The following is a 25,968-nucleotide window of genomic DNA, read 5'->3' as shown; positions in this document are numbered from 1 at the left end:
GGGGAATCGTAAATGACTCATTTTAGCTAGTTTCATCATGTTCTTGATACCATGTCTTGTTTTGACTGATTTCATGTCAATGCTTATGGCAAAGTTTTGCTAGCTAGCTAGCCAACCAACAACTGTAAAGATGTATTTGAGAGACAAGTGTTCATTGTGGAAATGCATTTATGATTTCAATAAACATTGAAGAAATATAGTTTACAAGTCAACCCAGTCGCTTTTGCCCCATAGTTGCGCACGCGTCAGTTGTTGCTAAACAACCAACCCTGTCTATAGCTGTTGAATGAGCAGTGACGAAAAGGACAATGTCTATTCATCTTCAGAGTTATATTTTTCTGTATCTTTCTTGGTTGATTGTTTCTTTCTTATAGCCTAGTTTAATTGTTTTGTTTACAGTGGCGTACAGAGAATCATTCAATGGCAATCCATACTTATACCTTTAACTTTTTCTGTCCGGAAAAAAATTAAATTGTTTTAATCTATCTTGCTTGTGTTTGTTTATCCATCGGGATGTGTGTGCATAGTTGCTGACAATTGAGAGAGAATGTGTTTGAGTAAGAATTTGTCCCTGGGTTTGATCCCGGGTTTTGGCACCAAAAAAAGGAACGGTAATAACCGACTCATGAGCACCATTATTTGACAGCCAGACAGACCCTGTACTGACAACGGTCCATCAAACAGGTTGTTGAATTTAGCATTTAATCTTCTGTATTTAGGACGATGTAGTAGTGACGCTAAATAGGGTTGGTCAAAAAGTTAATTGTAGAAATAAGTGCACTGTGTTATACCTGCACTATGATACTATACGTGTTGACTTCACAGAAGTCTCCATCATCCCCAGAACTTTATTCCATTTCCTGTATCATTTAGACTTCAGATGTCTGGCCCTGACAAAGACTTCTGTGAAGTCAAACCTTTGCTTTATTGCTGCAGTATATGATACAATGGGGAACAGCAATACACCATGTGTGGGCCTTCCCTTTATCTCAGATGTAGCACAAATACATTTTGGGTCTGCAATCTGTAGGCCTACACTTGTGATTGTGAACTACCCCCTCAACCTTATTTAGGCAAGGCTTTACAAAACCTCAAAGGTATCTACCAACAGTAACCTAGTGCATGTGAGAGACAAAGATGTTGGGATTAATGGAATAGGTGAGTCAAATGCAGAGTTGTTTATCAGAATGAGTAGGCCAAAGGCTATAAAACGCTCTTCTCCCGCTGGGCTCTCAGCTCTCTTGCCGATTCAACCAATAATCTTCAGGCTGTTTCCTGGAAACTGTCCGACACTCCTGATGTTCAGCCAAGCCCACTTTGTCCCAAACTGGTTGATCTTTCCGTCTATTTCCGGTGTCAGGCCAGTAAAGGTGCTGTGCTACATGCCTTAGGCATTTTCCACAGTCCAGTGTCAAGGCAGCGCAAAGGACAGAGCTTGACCTCTGACCTCATTACAGGCGTTGTGTGCAGATGAGAGTTAGGCCTGTTTACTGCTAAGTGGAAAGTAGCTTGTTTAGCCTAGGCTGCCCCCAAGGCATCTGTTCTGTGTTTCATAGCAGCAGCATGGTTTGAAGCGGACTTTAAAACTTCTATGTAGTCACACAATCACTATGGTCTCAGACATTTAGACATGCTATTTATTTAGTCTGAATGTGGGCCTATTTTGTTGCTGGGTTACAAGGTGTATTTTAGGCCCTGTGCACACTCAGGTTGTAAGGCTGATTTACAGTACAACACATTTTACATATTTTCGATTACTTTTTCCACACAAAATGTTTTATGCAACATGACTGACACAGCAGAAACCCAGCTGCCATTCTGGCTCCCACCACTAATCCCTGGTGGAGCAAAAAAGGACAGTCAGTCCCTTCTGACCTTAATCTTCACTTGACTTTACATAACAAGCCTTCAGATTGACGCTGCTACCGCATGGATGTCAGTCACGGCATTTTGCACAAGTCCCTTTTCTGCATGTACAGCTATCGGGGTTTGAGGATCAGGTCAGCAGAATTAAAGCAAGCTAGAATCAATGACTAATCCCTTCTAAAAATGACCTGACTCATCTTTTACATCGCATCCGATATCCGCTAATTCCACCAGAAAAGCGCATGGAATATGGATGTTGCATAAGCACATTTAGGGAATTTCAATATTCTCCACATTACATGATCAGAACACTATTCATGAACATTTCCTTAGCACTGATGGCTCAGCATATAGCTTACAGCATAAGTCACATTTCCTCTCAAACATACTGTGTTCTCATTTGATGGCTTATGTTTAATATACGACACACGTAGTGTGACAAATATTAGACTGTGCAGAGGCTTCGTGAGTTTTGTAGAGTTGTTACACAGAAAATGTGAATGACAACACGCAGTCAGCCCTAGCTTTCTGAATAAACATCATTCAGCAGATGCCAGACATGTATAGTATTTAGCCTTTATTTAAAGAAATACAACAGATAGTCAAAGAACAATTTAGAAAACCTGAACAATTTTTTATTTTTTTTTACAGAAAAGTAACAATGTGGGCCACTCATTTGTCTTTCTCCTTCTGCTCTTTTTCCTTCTTCTCTTTCTCCGCTTTGGCCTCCTCCGCCTCGTGTTTCTTGATCAGCTCATCCACTTCCTTCTGTTTCAGCACCTTGATGCAAGTCTTTCCGTTCTCTCTGGTCAGAGTGGCGATCTCCACTAGATAACACCAAAGCGGAGACACATAGGGTTACAAAAAGGAGGCTACCACCCAGCATGTAAACCAGTAACATAACTTTTGGGGGGAATATTTATCACTTAAGAGGTTGGAAGGGGGAAAATGAGGAACGCAATACAACAGACATACATATACAGTATATGCAAATAAAGCGTTGTTCACACAGCAGGCCTTAATGCTCAAATCTGTTTTTCAAAACTATTTTGGACTACTGGACTGTCCAAACAGCAAGTGACCAAAACGTGTGTGTTCAGACAGCAGTCATTTGCTGACAAGTCTATGCTAGTTGTCATAGTAACAACAGTGTGTGTGCAGTGTGTAGGCTGATTACATTTACATTTACATTTAAGTCATTTAGCAGACGCTCTTATCCAGAGCGACTTACAAAATGATTGATGGTGGTGCTTGTTTCCCATTCCTCAGAAGTTAAGTAGCAAGCTAAGGTGACAATGCCTGCCATGGCCATTTTCCATTTCCTTTGAATGTTATTAAAGCCTCAAAAGGATAACTTTCATAAGACCTTTTTGGCTTTCTAGCACAATCACCAATTTGTTTGTAAACAATTAACAAGCTAGTTAGCTACCATGTTCTTGTCAAACAGAGTAGCTAGCAATCAACAATATAAAAACCACTTGAGGGCAAATATCAAATTTGACCATTCAGACAAGTCACATGTCCAGGATAGGGCGATATGGCCAAAATATATCACAGTATTGAAAAAGAAATTGACAGTATGATGGTATTTTATGTTGTCGAATAATAAAGTTGTGACGGTAGGAACCAAAGTGTTGATAAAGTGTTTCCTAGGTGACCCTATAATCTTTGGCTACATGGAATCTTTACTCTTAGCTATTTCAGGTAGCTACCATTCATGCCTTGCATATTCCTCAGGGGTACGCCAAATAAAAATGTGATTCATATTTTTTTCCTTCACATTTTCAAACAGTACATTTATATTTTCCAACGGGGGTATACATTTGGGTGAGGTTTTTTGCCCTCACCTGAGGAACCTCGTTTCACTGCCAAAAATACAATTAAACCATCTAGTGTTCAGCGAAATAACAACACAATGTCAAATACAGGTAGTCAAATAATTAACATCCAGTCACATTAACCGTTACTTTCTCGTGGGAAATCTTCACTCTTGCGCAGACATTTAGAAATGAAACATGACAATTTGAAAAATAAGCCACGGGAGTTTATTGAGCGAGAATAAAGACTACTTTTGAGTAGTAGGACATGTATAAAAGCAACAGATACCATTAATAAGAAGAGGCTAGAAGCGTCTTATATGGTGAGCTACCGACTTAATTCTTCCTGCTGCCGCGGATATGGCTGGGACAATGCTGGGGGAAAAGGCCAAAAAAACTATAGACAATGCCTTCATCAAACAACACTATTTTGAAACAATTACTGCTTCGCATACAAGCCAGTGAATTATATGTGGTGGGGGAAGCTCCTGGTATGTGTCTGTTACGTTTATGGGGGTCAATTAAGGAAGACATCCTCTTCTGCAAAAAGTACTGGACAGCTTTGTGACATCAAATGGACTTGTGGTCAAGATGTGTTGGTATCTGTACTGATGGCGCAAAAGCCATGACAGGGAGACCTAGTGGATTTGTAACGCGCGTGCAAGCAGCTGCTCCCGACGCCACTTGGGTACACTGCAGCATCCACCGAGAGGCTCTTGCTGCCAAGGGAATAGCTGACTGATTGAAATATATTTTGGACTTTGTTAACGCAAGGCCCCTGAACTCTTGTGTATTTTCTGCATTATGCAATATGGGCAGCGACCATGTAATGCTTTTACAACATACAGAAGTGCGCTGGTTATCAAAGGGAAAAGTATTGACACTTTTTTTTTTTATTGAGAGACGAGCTTAAAGTTTTCTTACTGACCATAATTTTCACTTGTCTGACTGCTTGCATGATGACGAGTTTCTCACACGACTGGCCTATCTGGGTGATGTTTTTTCTCGCCTGAATGATCTGAATTACAGGTTCTCTCCGCAACTATATTCAATGTGTGGGACAAAATTGAGGCTAAGAAGTTGGAGCTCTTTTTTGTCTGCATTAACAAGGACAACACACAGGTCTTTCCATCATTGTATGATGTGTGTGCAAATTAACTCAAGATATGGACAATGTCAAATGTGATACAGCGAAGCACATGAGTGAGCTGGGTGCGCAATTACGCAGGTACTTTCCCGAAACAGATGACAAACTGGATTTGTTATCCCCTTCATGCCCTGCCTCCAGTCCACTTACCGATATAAGCCTCATCAAAATTGCAACAAGCGGTTCTGTGAAAATTGAATTTAAAATCAGAAGCCACTGCCAGATTTCTGGATAGTGCTGCGCTCAGAGTATCCTGCCTTGGCAAATCACGCTGTTAAGACACTGATGTCCTTTGCAACGACGTACAAATGTGAGAGTGGATTCTCAACCCTCACAAGCATGAAAACTAAATACAGGCACAGACTGTGCATGGAAATGATTTAAGACCGACTCCAATACAACCCAACGTTGCAGAGTTATGTCCATCCTTTCAAGCACACCCTTCTCAGTAACCTGTGGTGAGTTATTCACAATTTTCAATGTACAAATAAGGTTTTATATGTAAGATGGCTAAATAAAGAGCATAATTATTGATTATTATCATTTGTGCCCTGGTCCTATAAGAGCTCTTTGTCACTTCCCACGAGCTGGGTTGACCCTGGTGCTAGAAGGGGCACGCAGCTGGAGGTTGAATGTTTGGGAACCACTGATTTAGAAGATCCTGTTGCACAAACATGCAGATTTAAGTCTACACCATCACTGGTATTATCAGTCTGTATAGTTAATTACGTTTGCTCTGACTCAGTACATTTATTAGCTAGCTAGCCAGCTAACTTGCTAGCAACTAACAAGATTTAGGCCTAACTTGCTAAGAAAAAATAAACTAGCTGTTTGCAGATGTATGAAACAAACTAATAGTGTAATTATATACTGAACAAAAATATAAACGCAACATGTAGTGTTGGTCCCATGTTTCATGAGCTGAAATAAAAGATCCCAGAAATGTTCCATACACACAAAAAGCTTTTTTCTCTCAAATTGTGCACACATTTTTTACATCCCTGTTAGTGAGCATTTCTCCTTTGCCAAGATAATCCATCCACCTGACAGTTGTAGCATATCAAGAAGCTGATTAAACAGCATGATAATTACATAACAAGGCCACAGATGTCTCAAGTCTTGGAGCGTGCAATTGGCATGCTGACTGCAATAATGTCAACAGAGAATGTAATGTTCATTTCTCTACCATAAGCCACCTCCAATATAATTTGAAAGAATTTGGCAGTACATCCAACTGGCCTCACAACCACAGACCACGTGTAACCACGCCAGCCCAGGACCTCCACATCCAGCTTCTTTACCTGCGGGATCGTCTGAGGAGTATTTATTTTTGTGGAGAAAAAGTATTTCTGATTGGCTGGGCCTGCCTCCCCAGTGGGTGGGCCCCAGTCATGTTAAATCCATAGATTAAGGCCTAATGAATTTATTTCAATTGAGTGATTTCCTTCTATGAACTAACGCAGTAAAATCTTTGAAATTGTTGCATGTTGTGTTTATATTTTTGTTCAGTATAGAACACTAGTGGATTTATAGTAAGAAGCAAAGTGAAAACAGCATTGTCGTCATCAACATTGTTGCATGTGCTGCATTGACCATGCAGACTGAATGCAAGTGTCTCTGTCTCGTGTTCGAGGAACAACAAATCGCGCTCCTTGAGTGACAGGGGTCGGGGCTAGGTCTGTGTGGAAAGTGGCATAGAGAGAGATGACTCAAGTAACAAAGTCAACTATAAAAATGGATGTTACACACAGTGTATCACATTTAACAAACCAACATTCAAATGCCGTTACAGAAGGTAAAGTAAAAACCCAGCCTGGTCTGTCCATCAACACCAGTATATAGTAAAATATGGTATCCTACCCAGCCCTAGAGCAGGGATCAGATTTGCATCTGACTTTAAACAACCTATGAAGGTGGTTTGAAATGTGGCTTGAAATATCTGAGTCACTTCAAACTGCCAATGTCAACATGGCTTAAGTTAAAAAGGTCCATTAACACTCAATTTGAGTAATATTCCATTCTGATTGAGTCTCAAGAGCTCTCTCATACACACAGACAATCTTTCACTAACACACACCTTTCTCAGCAGACAGCTTGCTGACGTCCATAGTCTTGTTGAGCACTTTGACGGCCAGAGCCAGGGCAGAGGACAGAGACATCTCTCCTTCTTTGAAGTCCTGCTTCAGCATGGACACAGCCGCCTTGGAGAGGAAACAAACAAGACACTTAACATCTTTAACACAACACTAAGAAGAAGAAAAAAACACACACTTTAAAAAGTTACATTACTGAAGACATTGGGGGTGCTGGTGAGCCAAAAAGGGTCCCCTAAATGGCCAGAAATATTGTCCAGAAAAACCCCCACACCTGTGAGAAAAATACAATATTACAAAATAATTGTGTGGTTTCATGAAATAACATCAATAAATAGACCTATATCAAGAATTACACATGCACTGCACTGGTGATGAATATTTTCCCAAAAATCTACCAAGTTTTAATACGGGGAATCATTCATATTTATCAGAGATTCCCGGGAAATACCGCAAAAATCAGAAGTGCCCATTTAAAGCGTTTAAAACCAAGATATGATCACTATGCCAGGGTTCTCCTCAAATAAGAGTTTGGCTGCGCCACCGGATCGCCAATGACGTTAATTAAAAAACAGGCCGTTCAAAAATTCTGAGCGTTATCATGTTCCTTAATTCAGCAGTTGGCTCTCTCGACACCGAGCGCACCCAGAGTATAGCGCTGTCGAATCATACAAACTTTTTAAATGGTAGTCAAACAAATGTCAAATGACCAAAGTTGCTAAGCTTGCTAGAGAACCTTCAACAAATGACAGAATATCTCCTATATTTGGCAAAATCGTGTTAATGAACAGTGGAAATATACTGAACAAAAATATAAAAACACGCAACATGCAACAATTTCAAAGATTTTACTGAGTTACAGTTCATATAAGGAAATCGGTCAATTTAAATAAATTCATTTAGGCCCTAATCTATGGATTTCAAATGACTGGGAATAGAGATATGCATCTGTTGGTCACAGATACGTATAAAAATATAGTAGTGGCATGGATCAGAAAACCAGTCAGCATCTGGGTTGACCACCATTTGCCTCATGCAGCGCGACACATCTACTTCACATTGAGTTGATCAGGCTGTTGATTGTGGCCAGTGGAATGTTGTCAAACTCCTCTTCCAATGGCTGTGTGAAGTTAGTGGATATTGTGGGGAACTGGAACACGCTGTCGTGCACGTCGATCCAGAGCATCCCAAACATGCTCAATGGGTGACATTTCTTGTGAGTATGCAGGCCATGGAAGAACTGGGACATTTTCAGCTTCCAGAAATTGTGTACAGATCCCTGAAACACGGGGTCATGCATTATCATGATGAAACATGAGGTGATGGCAGAGGATGAATGGCATGACAATGGGCCTCAGGATCTCTCTGTGCATTCAAATTGCCATCAATAAAATGTCCATAGCTTATGCCTGCCCATACCTTAACCCACCGCCACCACGGGGCACTCTGTTCACAACGCTGACGTCAGCAAATCGCTTGCCATACACGGTTGTGAGGCCAGTTGGACGTACTGCCAAATTCTCTAAAACGACAATGAGGCGGCTTAAGGAATAGAAATAAACAAATTCTCTTGCAACAGCTCTGGTGGACATTCCTGCAGTCAGCATGCCAATTGCATGCTCCCTCAAACTTGAGACGTCTGTGGTGTTGTGTGACAAAACTACAGATTTTAGAGTGGCCTTTTATTGTCCTCAGCACAAGGTCCAAATGTGTAAAGATCATGCTGTTTAATCAGCTTCTTGATATGCCACACCTGTCAGGTGGATGGATTATCTTGTCAAAGGAGAAATGCTCACTAACAGGGATGTAAAAAAAATCTTAAGAGAAATAAGCTTTTTTTGCTTAAGGAAAGTTTCCCGGGATCTTTTATTTAAATTCATGAAACATGGGACCAACACTTTACATGTTGCTTTTATATTTTTTGTTAAGTGTAGTTAAAATACCAAGGTTGATCTCACATTCTCTGCCGAAGCTCTCATACGGGCAGAAAGTACGGGACAGCGCAAAGAAGAGGGTGAAATGTCGTGCCGGTATTTTGGCATTCATAGGTTGAAAGATGTGCTTTTTGATAATGCAACCTATGGATGACAGAACAGTTAGGAATTTCCATGCGAGACAGAAGTCAGGATTTGGGGTTTCAGTGGGATTGGAAACTAGCCTAGGCTCTAGGACAGAAGATACAATTTCCCCTCATGCCTCTGAATTGTTAACAGGATTCATGTCTTTGACAGAGATGCCTATGTTGTGAATTGTGCATAGGCCTATCAAATGTGACTGTCTGAAGTGTCAATGACAGTCCAAAGAGGCACACGTTATTTTGTAGGCTATACCAGGGGTCTCCAACAGGTCAACCGTGAGCTACCAGCAGCTCGCAGACCACCTATAAGCAGCTCACCAAACAATTCCGAAAGAACATGCAATTTCCCCGTGTTCCACCACAAACTGTCATAAACAAATCTCAAGTATCAGACACGGCAAGATCCCAGCTACTATCTAACCAACAGAACATTCTCTCACCCCTGGTTATCCACTATTAGCTTTAAAAACCAAACCTAACACAATATCTGTTAATTATTTCCAGCAATATTTCCCTTTACTGTGTGTGGTGCAGGCATTTGTCAATCACTCCATGTGTAGCCAGTAGTGATGGGTCGTTTGCAAATGAGCGGCTCTTTTTGGTGAACGTCGGGAGCGAATCGCATATGTGAAGAGACTTTCATTTGGCTCCCAGAATTGCATACAGCTACTACTGCTGATCTGCAGATGAATTATAAAAACATTCTCTGAAGATGGTAATTCCTCAGTGCAGGAACAATAGCAAGGAGAGATGAGCCAAATTAACAGCTCTTTTAGGTGAATGGAGCCAAATGATTGGGCTCACAGAAAAGACTGGGAACGCCCATCACTAGCAATTGAAGTGATAAGCGCCTTGTGGATTGACAAATACTTTCCCAAAAAACCTTCTCAATTAAAATGTTAAATGCAAAGTAGGCTTACCTGGCAGAAGTACATGTACACTACTGTTCAAAAGTTTAGGGTCACTTAGAAATGTCCTTGTTTTGAAAGAAAAGCAACTTTTTTTGTCCATTAAAAACAGCAGAAATACAATGTAGACATTGTTAATGTTGTAAATGACTATTGTAGCTGGAAACCGCAGATTTTTTATGGAATATCTACATAGGCTTACAGAGGTCCAAAACACCAGTCTCAACTTCAACAGTGAAGAGGTGACTCTGGGATGCTGGCCTTCTAGGCAGAGTTGCAAAGAAAAAGCCATATCTCAGACTGGCCAATAAAAAGAAAATATTAAGATTGTGTTATTTTGCCAGACACTGGACAGAGGAACTCCGCCTAGAAGGCCAGCATCCCGGCATTGAATTTTTTTGGGGAAATGTAAAGTAGGCTCCTGGGACAGTCCCGGTATCCCGGTTACACATGTTAATCCCAACACTGCACACATTTTGCCAGCCTGCAATGGTCGAATTTCACAGCCTGTTCATGGTTTCATGATTGTCTTAGTGACAGGCCCTCGTGATTGATGGAGTGAAGTCTGAATTTCTTGAAGTACATAAGAGGTACCACTGGGGTTGATATTTGGACTAAACTGTTTATATAAATCCCATTGGTCAATCTGTTCAAAATTGTAAACAACTATATGCGGATGTAGTGTTCCATGGTATACCAGTTCCACGGTAATATCATTGTACCAAACTTCATGATAGCAACATTTTAGAATACCGTAGTACCGTTTCATATGCTTACAACCAACTTTTTCCAGCCCTACCGCTCTAAAGAACCTGCTGGCGCCTGTTCTAAAATGTTTAGTCCATTTTGTTAATACATATTGTTGAATTTAAGCAACTGCCACTAGTCTCTTGTATACACAGGAACAATAACATCCACTTCCCTTTCATGCGCATATCATGTGTGGCAGCTGATATCAGCCAGCCACATCCCCTACCAGCCCTCACTCTGCTTCTCTCCATCCGCTCTTTGCACGTCTATATTACTCCTAAATTATCCCAAAAAATTTAAACGTACGATTTGTACATTTGCTACATTGGAGCAGCGCACAAAGCGAGCAATGTTGATACATAATTGAATCGCTTGTTATAAACAAGAGCACAGACCAGACTGAGTAGACTTTGCAAGTTCACTGTCATGCAGCCTCAGTGTCCGAGAAGGTAAATGCATGATTGCAACTTTACAGCAAAGAAAACGGTTTGTCTCTAGCCTGAACAGTAAAAACAATTACCCATATTACCGGAGATGACTTTTCTTTCTATTGGAATTCACGTGCATTTTAAATAATTTCACAAACCATGTTGCGGGCTGTTTATACTTATCCCGGGTCCCAAATTATTGGTTTGATAAACAACTTTGTAAGTTGACAGTAGGTTTAGGCAAATTTGATTGGCAAATGAAGGAAAAGGATCTGCTACTCATAACATGTGCTTCAAAAAAGGACTCATTTAGGCCTAATGTAAGCCTAAACTATACCAAAAATCTTTTTCTGTTACCACTTAAAATTATGTTTGGTGCCTAACATTTTAAAAGTTGGGAGCAGTGTGTGCATGTGTGGTGTGTTTTTAAGAGCGAGGGAGACAGTGTGTGAGGAAGGGAGGGAGAGTGCACGTCTGTTAACGGAAGATTATTATGCATGTACAGTGTATTCGGAAAGTATTCAGACCCCTTGACTTTTACCACATTTTGTTAAGTTACAGCCTTATTCTAAAATGTATATTAATTGTTCCCCCCCCCAATAAATCTACACAAAACCAAAAATTGGCTTAGATTGTTAACCTCTCTAGGGTAGGTGGCACCAAATCGTCCCACCTACGTAACAGCCAGTGTAATCCCGTGGCGCGTTATTCAAAAACCTCAAAGATGCAAAAACTTCAATTTTTCAAACATATGACTATTTTACACCATTTTAAAGACAAGACTCTCGTTAATCTAACCACACTGTCCGATTTCAAAAAGGCTTTACAACGAAAGCAAAACATTAGATTATGTCAGCAGATATGTTATACAATACATGCATGTTTTGTTCAATCAAGTTCATATTTATATCAAAAACCAGCTTTTTACATTAGCATGTGACTAGCATTCCCACCGAACACTGCCGGTGAATTTACTAAATTACTCACGATAAACGTTCACAAAAAGCATAACAATTATTTTAAGAATTATAGATACAGAACTCCTCTATGCACTCGATATGTCCGATTTTAAAATAGCTTTTCGGTGAAAGCACATTTTGCAATATTCTCAGTAGATAGCCCGGCATCACAGGGCTAGCTATTTAGACACCCGGCAAGTTTAGCACTCACCAAAGTCAGATTTACTATAAGAAAAATGTTATTACCTTTGCTGTCTTCGTCAGAATGCACTCCCAGGACTTCTACTTCAATAACAAATGTTGGTTTGGTTCAAAATAATCCATAGTTATATCCAAACAGCGGCGTTTTGTTCGTGCGTTCAAGACACTATCCGAAAGGGTAAATAAGGGTGACGAGCATGGCGCAATTGGTGACAAAAAAATTCTAAATATTCCATTACCGTACTTCGAAGCATGTCAACCGCTGTTTAAAATCAATTTTTATGCCATTTTTGTCATAAAAAAGCAATAATATTCCGACCGGGAATCTGCGTTTAGGTAAACAGACGAAAGAAAATAAAGCATTCGGTCGACTCGGGCACGTGCCTAAACCCATAGTACTCTGATCGGCCACTTGCCAAAAGCGATAATGTGTTTCAGCCAGAGGCTGCCTCGATATCGTTCAGCTTTTTCCCGGGCTCTGAGAGCCTATGGGAGCCGTAGGAAGTGTCACGTTAGAGCAAAGATCCTCTGTCTTCAATAAAAAGAGCCAAGATGAAACACAACTTGTCAGACAGGCCACTTCCTGCATGGAATCTTCTCAGGTTTTGGCCTGCCATTTGAGTTCTGTTATACTCACAGACACCATTCAAACAGTTTTAGAAACTTTAGGGTGTTTTCTATCCAAAGCCAATAATTATATGCATATTCTAGTTACTGGGCAGGAGTAGTAACCAGATTAAATCGGGTACGTTTTTTATCCGGCCGTGTCAATACTGCCCGCTAGCCCTAACAGGTTAAACAAATATATTTTATATTTGAAATTCTTCAAAGTAGCCACCCTTTGCCTTGATGACAGCTTTGCATACCCTTGGCATTCTCTCAGCCAGCTTCATAAGGCAGTCACCTGGAATGCACTTCAATTAACAGGTGTGCCTTGTTAAATGTACATTTGCGGAATTTCTTTCCTTCTTAATACAATTGAGCCAATCAGTTGTGTTAGGGGGGTTGCTATACAGAAAATTGTATTTTACCAAATAGAGCTAAGTCCATATTATGACAAGGAGAGCTCAAATAAGCAAATAGAAACGACAGTCCATTATTACTTTAAGGAATGAAGGTCAGTCAATATGGAACATTTCAAGAACTTTGAAAGTTTCTTCCAGCGTAGTCGCAAAAACCATCAAGCGTTATGAGGACCGCCACAGGAAAGGAAGACCCAGAATTACCTCTGCTGCAGAGGATAAGTTCATTAGAGTTAACGGCACCTCAGATTGGTTTCTCTAATGACTGCCTCGCCTGGTTCACTTACTACTTCTCAGATAGAGTTCAGTGTCAAATCGGAGGGCCTGTTGTACGAACCTGTGGCAGTCTCTGGGGGTGCCAGAGGGTTCAATTCTCTGGCCGACTCTTTTCTCTGTATACATCGATGTCGCTCTTGCTGCGGGTGATTCTTTGATCCACCTCTACGCAGACGACACCATTCTGTATACATCTGGCCCTTCTTTGGACACTGTTAACAAACCTCCAAACGTGCTTCAATGCCATACAACACTCCCTCCGTGGCCTCCAACTGCTATTAAATGCTAGTAAAACTAAATGCATTTTTATTTTTTTCACCTTTATTTAACCAGGTAGGCTAGTTGAGAACAAGTACTCATTTGCAACTGCGACCTGGCCAAGATAAAGCGTAGCAATTCAACACATACAACACAGAGTTACACATGGAATAAACAAAACATACTGTCAATAATACAGTAGAGCAAAAGAAAACAAAAAGTCTATATACAGTGAGTGCAAATGAGGTAAGGCAATAAATAGGCCATTGTGGCTAAGTAATTACAATATAGCAATTAAACACTGGAATGGTAGATGTGCAGAAGATGAATGTGCAAGTAGAGATACTGGGGTGCAAAGGAGCAAGATAAATAAATAAATAAATACAGTATGGTGTAGACAGATGGGCTGTTTACAGATGGGCTATGTACAGGTGCAGTGATCTGTGAGCTGCTCTGACAGCTGGTGCTTAAAGCTAGTGAGGGAGATATGAGTCTCCAGCTTCAGAGATTTTTGCAGTTCATTCCAGTCATTGGCAGCAGAGAACTGGAAGGAAAGGCGGCCAAAGGAGGAATTGGCTTTGGGGGTGACCAGTGAGATATACCTGCTGGAGCGCATGCTACGAGTGGGCGCTGCTATGGTGACCAGTGAGCTGAGATAAGGCGGGGCTTTACCTAGCAGAGACTTGTACATAACCTGTAGCCAGTGGGTTTGGCAACGAGTATGAAGCGAGGGCCAACTAATGAGAGAATACAGGTCGCAATGGTGGGTAGTGTATGGGGCTTTGGTGACAAAACGGATGGCACTGTGATAGACTGCATCCAGTTTGTTGAGTAGAGTGTTGGAGGCAATTTTATAGATGACATCACTGAAGTCGAGGATCGGTAGGATGGTCAGTTTTACGAGGGTGTGTTTGGCAGCATGAGTGAAGGATGCTTTGTTGCGATATAGGTTCTAGATTTAATTTTGGATTGGAGATGCTTAATGTGAGTCTGGAAGGAGAGTTTACAGTCTAACCAGACACCCAGGTATTTGTAGTTGTCCACGTATTCTAAGTCAGAGACTTCTAGAGTAGTGATGCTGGACGGGCGAGCAGGTGCGGGCAGTGATCGATTGAATAGCATGCATTTAGTTTTACCTGCGTTTAAGAGCAGTTGGAGGCCACGGAAGGAGAGTTGTATGGCATTGAAGCTCGTCTGGAGGTTAGTTAACACAGTGTCCAAAGATGGGCCAGAAGTATACAGAATGGTGTCGTCTGCGTAAAGGTGGATCAGAGAATCACAAGCAGCAAGAGCAACATCATTGATGTATACAGAGAAGAGAGTCGGCCTGAGAATTGAACCCTGTGGCACACCCATAGAGACTGCCAGAGGTCCGGACAACAGGCCCTCCAATTTGACACACTGAACTCTATCAGAGAAGTAGTTGGTAAACCAGGCGAGGCAATCATTTGAGAAACCAAGGCTGTCGAGTCTGCCAATAAGAATGTGGTGATTGACAGAGTCGAAAGCCTTGGCCTGGTCGATGAATACGGCTGCAATGTCTCTTATCGATGTCGTTTAGGACCTTGAGCGTGGCTGAGGTGCACCCATGACCAGCTCTGAAACCAGATTGCATAGCGGAGAAGGTACGGTGGGATTCGAAATGGTCGGTAATCTGTTAACTTGGCTTTCGAAGACCTTAGAAAGACAGGGTAGGATAGATATAGGTCTGTAGCAGTTTGGGTCTAGAGTGTCCCCCCCCTTTGAAGAGGGGGATGACCACGGCAGCTTTCCAATCTTTGGGAATCTCAGACGATGTGAAAGAGGTTGAACAGGCTAGTAATAGGGGTTGCAACAATTTCGGCAGATCATTTTAGAAAGAGAGGGTCCAGATTGTCTAGCCCGGCTGATTTGTATGGGTCCAGATTTTGCAGCTCTTTCAGAACATCAGCTATCTGGATTTGGGTGAAGGAGAAATGGTGAGGGCTTTGGCGGGTTGCTGTGGAGGGTGCCGGGCAGTTGACCAGGGTAGGGGTAGCCAGGTGGAAAGCATGGCCAGCCGTAGAGAAATGCTTATTGAAATTCTCAATTATAGTGGATTTATCAGTGGTAACAGTGTTTCCTAGCCTCAGAGCAGTGGGCAGCTGGGAGGAGGTGCTCTTATTCTCCATGGACTTTACAGTGTCCCAGAACCTTTTTGAGTTAGTACAACAGGATGCAAATTTCTGTTTGAAAAAGCTAGCCTTAGCTTTTCTAACTGCCTGTGTATATTTGTTCCTAACTTCCCTGAAAAGTTGCATATCACGGGGGCTATTCGATGCTAATGCAGAACGCCACAGGATGTTTTTGTGCTGGTCAAGGGCAGACAGGTCTGGAGTGAACCAAGGACTATCTATTCCTAGTTCTACATTTTTTGAGTGAGGCATGCTTATTTAAGATGGTGAGGAAGGCACTTTTAAAGAATAGCCAGGCATCATCTACTGACGGGATGAGGTCAATGTCATTCCAGGATACCCCGGCCAGGTCGATTAGGAAGGCCTGCTCACAGAAGTGTTTTAGGGAGCGTTTGACAGTGATGAGGGTTGGTTGTTTGGTCGCAGACCCATTACGGATGCAGGCAATGATCGCTGAGATCTTGATTGAAAACAGCAGAGGTGTATTTGGAGGGCAAGTTAGTTAGCATGACATCTATGAGGGTGCCCGTGTTTACAGATTTGGGGTTGTAGCTGGTAGGTTCATTGATAATTTGTGTGAGATTGAGGGCATCAAGCTTAGATTGTAGGATGGCCAGGGTGTTAAGCATGTCCCAGTTTCGGTCACCTAAAAGCACAAGCTCTGAAGATAGATGGGGGGCAATCAATTCACATATGGTATCAATTCACATATGGCATGATCTTCAACTGATTGCTGCCCGCACCCGCCCGCTCGACTAGCATCACTACTCTAGACGGTTCCGACTTAGAATATGTGGACAACTATAAATACCTAGGTGTCTGGCTAGACTGTAAACTCTTCTTCCAGACTCACATTAAGCATCTCCAATCCAAAGTAAAATCTAGAATCGGCTTCCTATTTGGCAACAAAGCCTCCTTCACTCATGCTGCCAAACATACCCTCGTAAAACTGACTATGCTGCCGATCCTCGACTTCGGCAATGTCATTTACAAAATAGCGTCAGCAAATTGGATGCAGTCTATCACTGTGCCATCCATTTTGTCACCAAAGCCCCATATACCACCCACCACTGCGACCTGTATGCTCTCGTTGGCTGGCCCTCGCTACATATTCATCGCCAAACCCACTGGCTCCAGGTCATCTATAAGTCTTTGCTAGGTAAAGCTCCGCCTTATCTCAGCTCACTGTTCACCATAGCAACACCCACCCGTAGCACGCGCTCCAGCAGGTATATCTCACTGGTCATCCCCAAAGCCAACACCTGCTTTGGCCACCTTTCCTTCCAGTTCTCTGCTGCCAATGACTGGAACAAATTGCAAAAATCACTGAAGTTGGAGACTTTTCTCCCTCACTAACTTTAAGCGTCAGCTGTCAGAGCAGTTTACCGATCGCTGCAGCTGCACACAGCCCATCTGTAAATAGCCCAACCAACCACCTACCTACCTCATCCCCATATTTGTTAGTTTTTCTGCTCTTTTGCACACCAGTATTTCTACTTGCACATCCTCATCTGCACATTTATCACTCCAGTGTAAATTGCTAAATTGTAATTACTTTGCCACTATTGGCATATTTATTGCCTTACCTCATTTCATTTGCACACACTGTATACAGATTTTTCTATTGTGTTATTGACTATACGATTGTTTATCCCATGGGAAACTCCGTGTTGTTTTCGTCGCACTGCTTTGCTTTATCTTGACCAGGTCGCAGTTGTAAATGAGAACTTGTTCTCAACTGGCCTACCTGGTTAAATAATATATATTTTTTAAATATTGCAGCCCAAATAAACGCTTCAGAGTTCAAGTAACAGACAACTGTTCAGAGGAGACTGAAATCAGGCCTTCATGGTCGATTTGCTGCAAAGAAACCACTACTAAAGGACACCAATAATAAGAAGAGACTTGCTTGGGCCAAGAAACGAGAAATAGACATTAGACCGGAATAAATTTGTCCTTTGGTCTGGAGTCCAAATTGGAGATTTTTGGTCGAAACCGCCTTTTCTTTGTGAGATGCAGAGTAGGTCAACGGATGATCTCCGCATGAGTGGTTCCCACCGTGAAGCATGGAGGTGGTGGTGTGATGGTGCTTTGCCGGTGACACAGTCTGATTTTTTTTAAATTCAAGGCACACTTAACCAGCATGGCTACCACAGCATTCTGCAGCGATATGCCATACCATCTGGTTTGCGCTGAGTGGGACTATCATTTGTTTTTCAACAGGACAATGACCCGACACACCTCCAGGCTGTGTAAGGGTTATTTGACCAAGAATGAGTGATGGAATGCTGCAACAGATGACCTGGCCTCCAAATTAGATGGTTTGGGATGAGTTGGAACGCAAAGTGAAGGAAAAGCAGCCAACAAGTGCTCAGCATATGTGGGAACTCCATCAAGAAGCTGGTTTAGAGAACGCAAAGAGTGTGCAAAGCTGTCATCAAGGCAAATGGTGGCTACTTTGAAGAACCTAAAATATATTTTGATTTCATAGTTTTGATGTCTTCGCTATTATTCTACATCGTATAAAATAGTAAAGATAAAGAAAACCCTTGAATGAGTAGGTGTCCATACTTTTGACTGGTACTGTAAGTATTCAGACCCTTTACTCAGTACTTTGTTGAAACACCTTTGGCAGCGATTACAGCCTTGGATCTTCTTGGGTATGACGCTACAAGCTTAGCACACCTGTATTTGGGGAGTTTCTCACATTCTTCTCTGCAGATCCTCTCAAGCTCTGTCAGGTTGGATGGGGAACGTTGCTGCACAGCTTTTTCAGGTCTTTCCAGAGATGTTCAATCAGGTTCAAGTCCAGGCTCTGGCACTCAAGAATATTCAGAGACTTGTCCCGAAGCCACCCCTGCGTTGTCTTGGCTGTGTGCTTATGGTCATTGTCCTGTTGGAAGGTGAACCTTCGCCCCAGTCTGAGGTCCTGAGCACAAGGATCTCTGTACTTTGCTCCGTTAATCTTACCCTTGATCCTGACTAGTCTCCCAGTCCCTGCCACGGAAAAACATCCTGACAGCATGATTCTGCCACCACCATGCTTCAATGTAGGGATGGTGCCAGGTTTCCTCCAGACATGACGCTTGGCATTCAGGACAAATAGTTCAATCTTGGTTTGGCAAAAAAATGAAATAAAGTATTTAAGTGTATGAATCATACAGCCAACACAATCAACATTTTGGGGAAAACAATTAGCAACTCCATTTCCATAGTGCACCATTAAGAGCTCTTATGCACAGACAATCGTGCTAAGCAAACATGTCCTTGATATTCAGGTTAGTCAAAGACTGAGCCATCATGGTGACACTTCTTATACTACAATGCTGTGTGGTGAAACATTTGAGTTTACTCTTTTAATCTGTTCAATGGTGAGCGCCTTTCCAACATGCAGAGACCTTCAGAAGCACAGCTGCCGCCCTCTGGTGCCCAAGCGTTGCATAGTTTCATCATTCAGTTTATTGCAGGAGAGACGTCACAGCATACGGACAAAGAGGGGCAGGAGAATCAGGTGCAGTCATGAGTGGTCTTTTGGTGGACTAAGTGAAATCAGGTGTGGTAGTTATGTAGGAACCTATATTATGGTACCGTTCATGTACTGGTTCTCCATAACCAACCCAAATCTCAAAGTATACTACAGGTCATCTGAGAATCCACCACAGAAACAGGCTGCTTTATATAAAGGGGATTTAGGGCTGACAAAAAAAAAAAAGAGGGTAATTTGTGGTTGAAGTCCATAGTCGACCCGTGGTCCATCTCTGGTGATTGCAATTTGCCACAGCAGATGAAGAACGCAGCATGTAAACACATCCAATGTTAAGAGGGACTTACGGCGCTATTGTTACCGATACAGGTGGCCTTCCAGCCTCCGTAGTTGCCGCTGGGGTCACTCTGGTAGAGCTGGAAACCATAGTGTTTGTCCCAACCCATGTACAGCAGAGACACGCCAAATGGCCTTTTCCCTGTGGTCAAACCGCACAAACAGAAATGTAAAGAATTGGATCTATAACTTCAACTTTGCTTTTTGAACAACCTCAGAGAACGAAAGGCAATCATGAATTCAGAAGACACTGCTTTTTACACTGAAGGTGGCCGGACCAGCCAGTTACAACTTCACACTTGAAATGACACTATTGAGGAGCAGTGAGCTAAACACAATGGCCTTCCAATTGACACAGCGCTCTAGTTGCTTACGGTGACCTGCAGGTGGACTCTCGTTTCATTGGAGAGTGCTACTGAATTAAGCCTCATCTGGTGTAGACAGTAACTTACCTCCAAACTGTGTGTAGGCCTGTTTGATGTCACATAGAGCTGTAACCAGCTGCTCACAGGGAATAGGCTCCTGGTACTGCAGTAGGTATCTGTGGGAAGGGAGAAGAGGAATTCCATACGTTTCCACAATGTTGCTTCAACACTAGCTTCAATAAACTATTTAGGAGCAACAACAAAAAGGCACATAGACCGAAATTTAGGCTACCTTTAGGGCATTTTCACATATGAAACATGTTACTCTGGTTTGGATTCCTGGAGCGTGTGAGATTTCTACAGAAAACTTTTCAGGGTGCGACTAGCAAGACACACATTCTACGTGACGTTAGCTTGCTAGCTTACTTAGAACAGGCAAACACACTGAACAAAAAAAATAAAATGCAACATGTTAAGCGTTGGGACCATGTTTCATGAGCTGAAATAAAAGATCCCAGAAATGTTTCAATCGCATTAAAAAGCTTATTTCTCAAATTTTGAGCACATCCCTGTTAGTGAGCATTTTAGCCTTTGTCAAGATAATCCATCCACCTGACTAGTGTGGCATATTAAGTAGCTGATTAAACATCATGATCATTACACAGGTGCACCTTGTGGTAGCGACAACAAAAGGATACTAAAATCTGCAGTTGTGTCACACAACATAATGCCACAGATGTCTCCACCAGAGCATTTAATGTACATTTTTCTACCATAAGCCACCTCCAACGTCATTTTAGAGAATTTGGCAGTACGTCCAACCGGCCTCACAACATGTAACCACACCAGCCCAGGACCTCCACCTGTGGATTATCTGTGACCAGCCACCCAGACAGTTGATGAAAGTGATGGGTATTTCTGAAAAACGAATTCTGATTGGCAGGGCCTGGCTCCCAAGTGGGTGGGCCTATGCACTCCCAGGGCCATAGATGGCTGCACCCCAATCATGTGAAATCCATAGATAAGGCCTAATATATTTTTTTCTCCAATTGACTGATTTCCTTATATGAAATGTAACTCAGTAAAATCGTTGAAATTGTTGCATTTACATTTTTGTTCAGTATAGTTACTGCACAATACTAACCTAATTGACAGAGTGAAAAAGAAGACTGTACAGAACACAAATATTCCAAAACATGCATCCTGTTTGCAACAACGCACTAAAGTAATACTGCAAAAAATGTTGTAAAGCTATTTACTTTTTTTCCTGAATACAAAAGGGCTATGTTTGGGTCAAATCCAATACATTACCGAATACCCTCCCCATATTTTCAACCATAGTGGGGGCTGCATCATGTTGTGGGTACGCTTGTAATCATTAACGACTGGGGAGTTGGTCAGGATACCAAATAAATGGAATGGAGCTAAGCACAGGCAAAACCATAAAAGGAAAACCTGGTTCAGTCTGCTTTCCACCAGACAATGGGCGATGAACTCGACTTTCAGAAGGACAATAACCTAAAATAAAAAAAAGCCAAATCTACACTGAGTTGCTTACCAAGAAGACAGTGAAAGTTCCAGAGTGGCCAAGTTACAGTTTTGACTTAAAACCTGTTGGGGCTAGGGGGCAGTATTTGCACAGCCGGATAAAAAAAACGTGCCCGATTTAAACTGGTTACTACTCTTGCCCAGAAACGAGAACATGCATATAATTAGTAGATTTGCATAGAAAACACTCTAAAGTTTCTAAAACTGTTTGAATGGTGTCTGTGAGTATAACAGAACTCATATGGCAGGCCAAAACCTGAGAAGATTCCATACAGGAAGTGCCCTGTCTGACAATTTGTTATCCTTCCGTTGCATCTCTATCGAAAATACAGCATCTCTGCTGTAACGTGACATTTTCTAAGGCTTCCATTGGCTCTCAGAAGGCGCCAGAAAGTGGAATGACATGTCTCCTGTCTCTGGGCGAAGAACAGCAGGATAATTTGTGAGTGGTCAGGCTGGGAACAGTGACACTGGAGATGCGCGTTCATGAGAATTCTCCATTTTCTTCTTTCAGCCTTTGAATGAATACAACGTCGCCCGGTTGGAATATTATCGCTATTTTACAAGAAAAATAGCATTAAAATTGATTTTAAACAGCGTTTGACATGCTTCAAAGTACGGAAATGGAATATTTCAATTTTTTTTGTCACGAAATGCGCTCGCGCGTCCCCCTTCGGATAGTGACTTGAACGCACGAACAAACAAAACGGCGCTATTTGGATATAACTATGGATTATTTGGAACCAAAACAACATTTGTTGTTTAAGTAGAAGTCCTGGGAGTGCATTCTGACTAAGAACAGCAAAGGCAATCCAATTTTTCTTATAGTAAATCTGAGTTTGGTGAGGGCCAAACTTGGTGGGTGTCAAATTAGCTAGCCGTGATATGTACTCAGAATATTGCAAAATGTGCTTTCGCCGAAAAGCTATTTTAAAATCTGACACCGCGATTGCATAAAAGAGTTCTGTATCTATAATTCTTAAAATAATTATGTATTTTGTGAACGTTAATCATGAGTAATTTAGTAAATTCACCGGAAGTTTGCGGTGGGTATGCTAGTTCTGAACATCACATGCTAATGTAAAAAGCAGTTTTTTGATATATGAACTTGATTGAACAAAACATGCATGTATTGTATAACATAATGTCCTAGGAGTGTCATCTGAGAAAGGTCAAAGGTTAGTGCTGCATTTAGCTGTGGTTTTGGTTTTTGTGACATATATGCTTGCTTTGAAAATGGCTGTGTGATTATTTTTGGCAGGGTACTCTCCTGACATAATCTAATGTTTTGCTTTCGCTGTAAAGCCTTTTTGAAATCGGACCATGTGGTTAGATTAACGAGAGTCTTGTTTTTAAAATGGTGTAAAATAGTCATATGTTTGAGAAATTGAAGTTATAGCATTTTTGAGGCATTTGTATTTCGCGCCACGCGATTCCACTGGCTGTTGACTAGGTGGGACGCCAGGGAAGTTAAATCTGCTTTTAAATCTAGGGCAAGACTTCTTCCCTGTGGCTCAGTTGGTAGAGCATGGTGTTTGAAACGCCAGCATGGTGTGTGCAATGCCAGGGTTGTGGGTTCGATTCCCACGGGGGGCCAGTACAAAAACAAAAAAATGGAATGCATTCACAACAGTTATCATCTTGATAAGAGCATCTGCTAAATGACTAAAATGTAAATGTAAAAAAATGTAGCAACGGTCAACAACCAATTTGAAGAATTTGGAAAATAATAAAATGTGCAAATATTGTACAATCCAGGCGTGCAAAGCTCTTAGAGACTTCTCTAGACTAATTGCTGTAGTCACTGCTAAAGGTTATTCTTATTTTGTACTTAACCCTTTTTTCTCCCAAATTCTCATGATGGCCAATTGGTAGTTACAGTCTTGTCCCATCGCTGCAACTCCGTACGGACTCGGGAGAGGCGAAGGTCGAGAGCCATGCATCCTCGGAAACACGACCCTGCCAAGCCGCACTGCTTCTTGACACACTGCGCGCTTAACCCGGTTGCCAGCCGCACAAATGTGTCAGAGGAAACACCATACAACTGGCGACCGTGGCAGCGTGCATGCACCTGGCCCGCCACAAGGAGTCACTAGAGCGCGATGGGGCAAGGACATCCCGGCCGGCTGAAACTTCCCCTAACCCAGACGACGCTGGGCCAATTGTGCACCGCCTCACGGCTCTTCCGTTCACGACTTGCTGTGACTGCCCGGGACCGAACCCGGGTCTGTAGGGACGCATCAAGCACTGCGATGCAGTGTCTTAGACCGCTGCGCCACTCGGGAAGCCCTACAAAAATTTGATTCTAATATGCATTGCCTCAGGGGTGTGAATACTTATGTAAATGAGATACTTTTGCTCAGGTAGTGTATGTTGACACCTGCTCAAATATCTCATTCCAAAATCATGGGCATTAATATGGAGTTGGTCCACCCTTTGCTGCTATAACAGCGTCCACTCTTCTAGAAAGGCTGTTGGAACATTGGCTGAATGGAAGCAAGTCCCCACAGCAAAAGAGCATTAGTCTGGCACTGATGTTGGGCGATTAAGCTCGCAGTTGGTGTACCAAATCATCCCAAAGGTGTTTGATGGGGTTGAGGTCAGGGATCTGTGTAGGCCAGTCAAGTTCTTCCACACCGATCTCGTCAAACCATTTCTGTATGGACCTCACTTTGTGCACGGAGCATTGTCATGCTGAAAACAGGAAAGGGCCTTCCCCAAACTGTTGCCACAAAGTTGGAAGCACAGAATCGTCTAGAATGCTGTATCGTTAAGATATGCCTTCACTGGAACTAAGGGGCCTAGCCCAAACCATGAAAAACAGCCCCAGACCATTATTCCTCCACCAACAAACTTTACAGTTGGCATTATGCAGTCGGGCAGGTATCGTTCTCCTGGCATCTGCCAAACTCAGATTTGTCCGTTGGAATGCCAGATGGTGAAGATTTATCATGCCAGAGAACGCGTTTCCACTGCTCCAGAGTCCAATGGTGGCAAGGTTTACACCAACTTCAGCTGATGCTTGGCATTGCACATGATCTTACGCTTGTGTGCGGCTGCTCGGCCACAGAAATCCATTTCATGAAGCTCCTGACAAACAGTTTTGTGCTGACTTTGCTTCCAGAGTCAGTTTGGAATTCTGTAGTGCGTGTTGCAACCAAGGACAGATAATTTTTTTCGCGCTTCAGCACTCGGCGGTGCCGTTCTGTGAGCTTGTGTGACCTACCACTTGTCGGCTGAGCCGTTGTTGCTCCGAGACGTTTCCACTTCACAAGAACAGCACTTACATTTGATCGGGGCAGCTCTAGCAGGGCAGAAATTTGATGAACTGACTTGTTGGAAAGGTGGCATCCTATGACAGTGCCATGTTGAAAGTCACTGAGCTCTTCAGTAAGGCCATTGTACTGCCAATGTTCCTTGTGGAGATTGCATGGCTGTGGCCACGATTTTATACACTTGTCAGCAACAGGTGTGGCTGAAATAGCTGAATCCACTCATTTAAATGGATGTCCACATACTTTTGTATATATAGTGCATTTCTGCATTTCCTTTTCAAGACATTTAAAAAAAAAATTCTAAACATGTTATCACAGGGTATTGTGTGTAGATGAGTAGAAAATAAATCTATTGGTATCCATTTTTTATTCAGGATGTAACAACAAAACGTGGAATAAACTCACACGAGTCAGTGCGGAACAGGGTAACAAACGATCCAGGATCCGGTTCATACAGGGATATGTGCACTTTTTCAGTGTGAATTAAGGTTCGTACAGACAGTGGCAAGTCAAATTCAAGGACTTTAAGCTCTAATATTTACTTTTTATTGTTTCTAGTCGCCACCAGATGCCAGTATATCTCAACCTAAAGAAAAAACAAACAATTACACATACTATTCATCGCTACCTTTCAATACATACATGAGTGGTAAGTCAGTACTGTGGATAAAATTTGAGTAGTGATGAGCAGAGTTGAGACATGCGTACTGGTGAACACATTTCCTATTGGCATTACTACACAATTCCAGGTTAATGACTATTGTAAATCAAATAACATTTTATTTGTCACATACACATGGTTAGCAGATGTTAATGCGAGTGTAGCGAAATGCTTGTGCTTCTAGTTCCGACCATGCAGTAAAATCTAACAAGTAATCTAACCTAACAATTTCACACCAACTACCTTATACACACACATGTAAAGGAATGAATAAGAATATGTAAATACAAATAAATGAATGAGCGATGGCCAAACGGCATAGGCAAGATGCAGTAGATGGTGTA

General features: G+C 42.1%; 1 protein-coding gene across 4 annotated transcripts in view; it reads right to left on the bottom strand.

Moving 5' to 3' along the window:
• Positions 1–2,428: 2,428 nt before the first annotated feature.
• psma4 (proteasome 20S subunit alpha 4) overlaps positions 2,429–25,968 on the bottom strand; it is a 40,872-nt gene continuing 17,332 nt past the window's right edge. For all 4 annotated transcript variants that reach the window (XM_082957138.1, XM_014124037.3, XM_045688049.2 and 1 more), the window contains 4 exons: positions 20,228–20,316; positions 19,787–19,917; positions 6,908–7,031; positions 2,429–2,693 (listed from right to left, as the gene is read on the bottom strand). In XM_082957138.1, the coding sequence (XP_082813264.1) occupies positions 2,539–2,693; positions 6,908–7,031; positions 19,787–19,917; positions 20,228–20,316 (499 nt within the window). In that variant the 3' untranslated portion in view covers positions 2,429–2,538. The remainder of the gene's footprint in view (positions 2,694–6,907; positions 7,032–19,786; positions 19,918–20,227; positions 20,317–25,968) is intronic.

The sequence above is a fragment of the Salmo salar genome, chromosome 10 (assembly GCF_965601325.2).
Source record: "Salmo salar chromosome 10, fSalSal1, whole genome shotgun sequence".
Lineage (NCBI taxonomy): Eukaryota > Metazoa > Chordata > Actinopteri > Salmoniformes > Salmonidae > Salmo > Salmo salar.
This window is presented reverse-complemented; position numbering and strand designations above follow the sequence as displayed.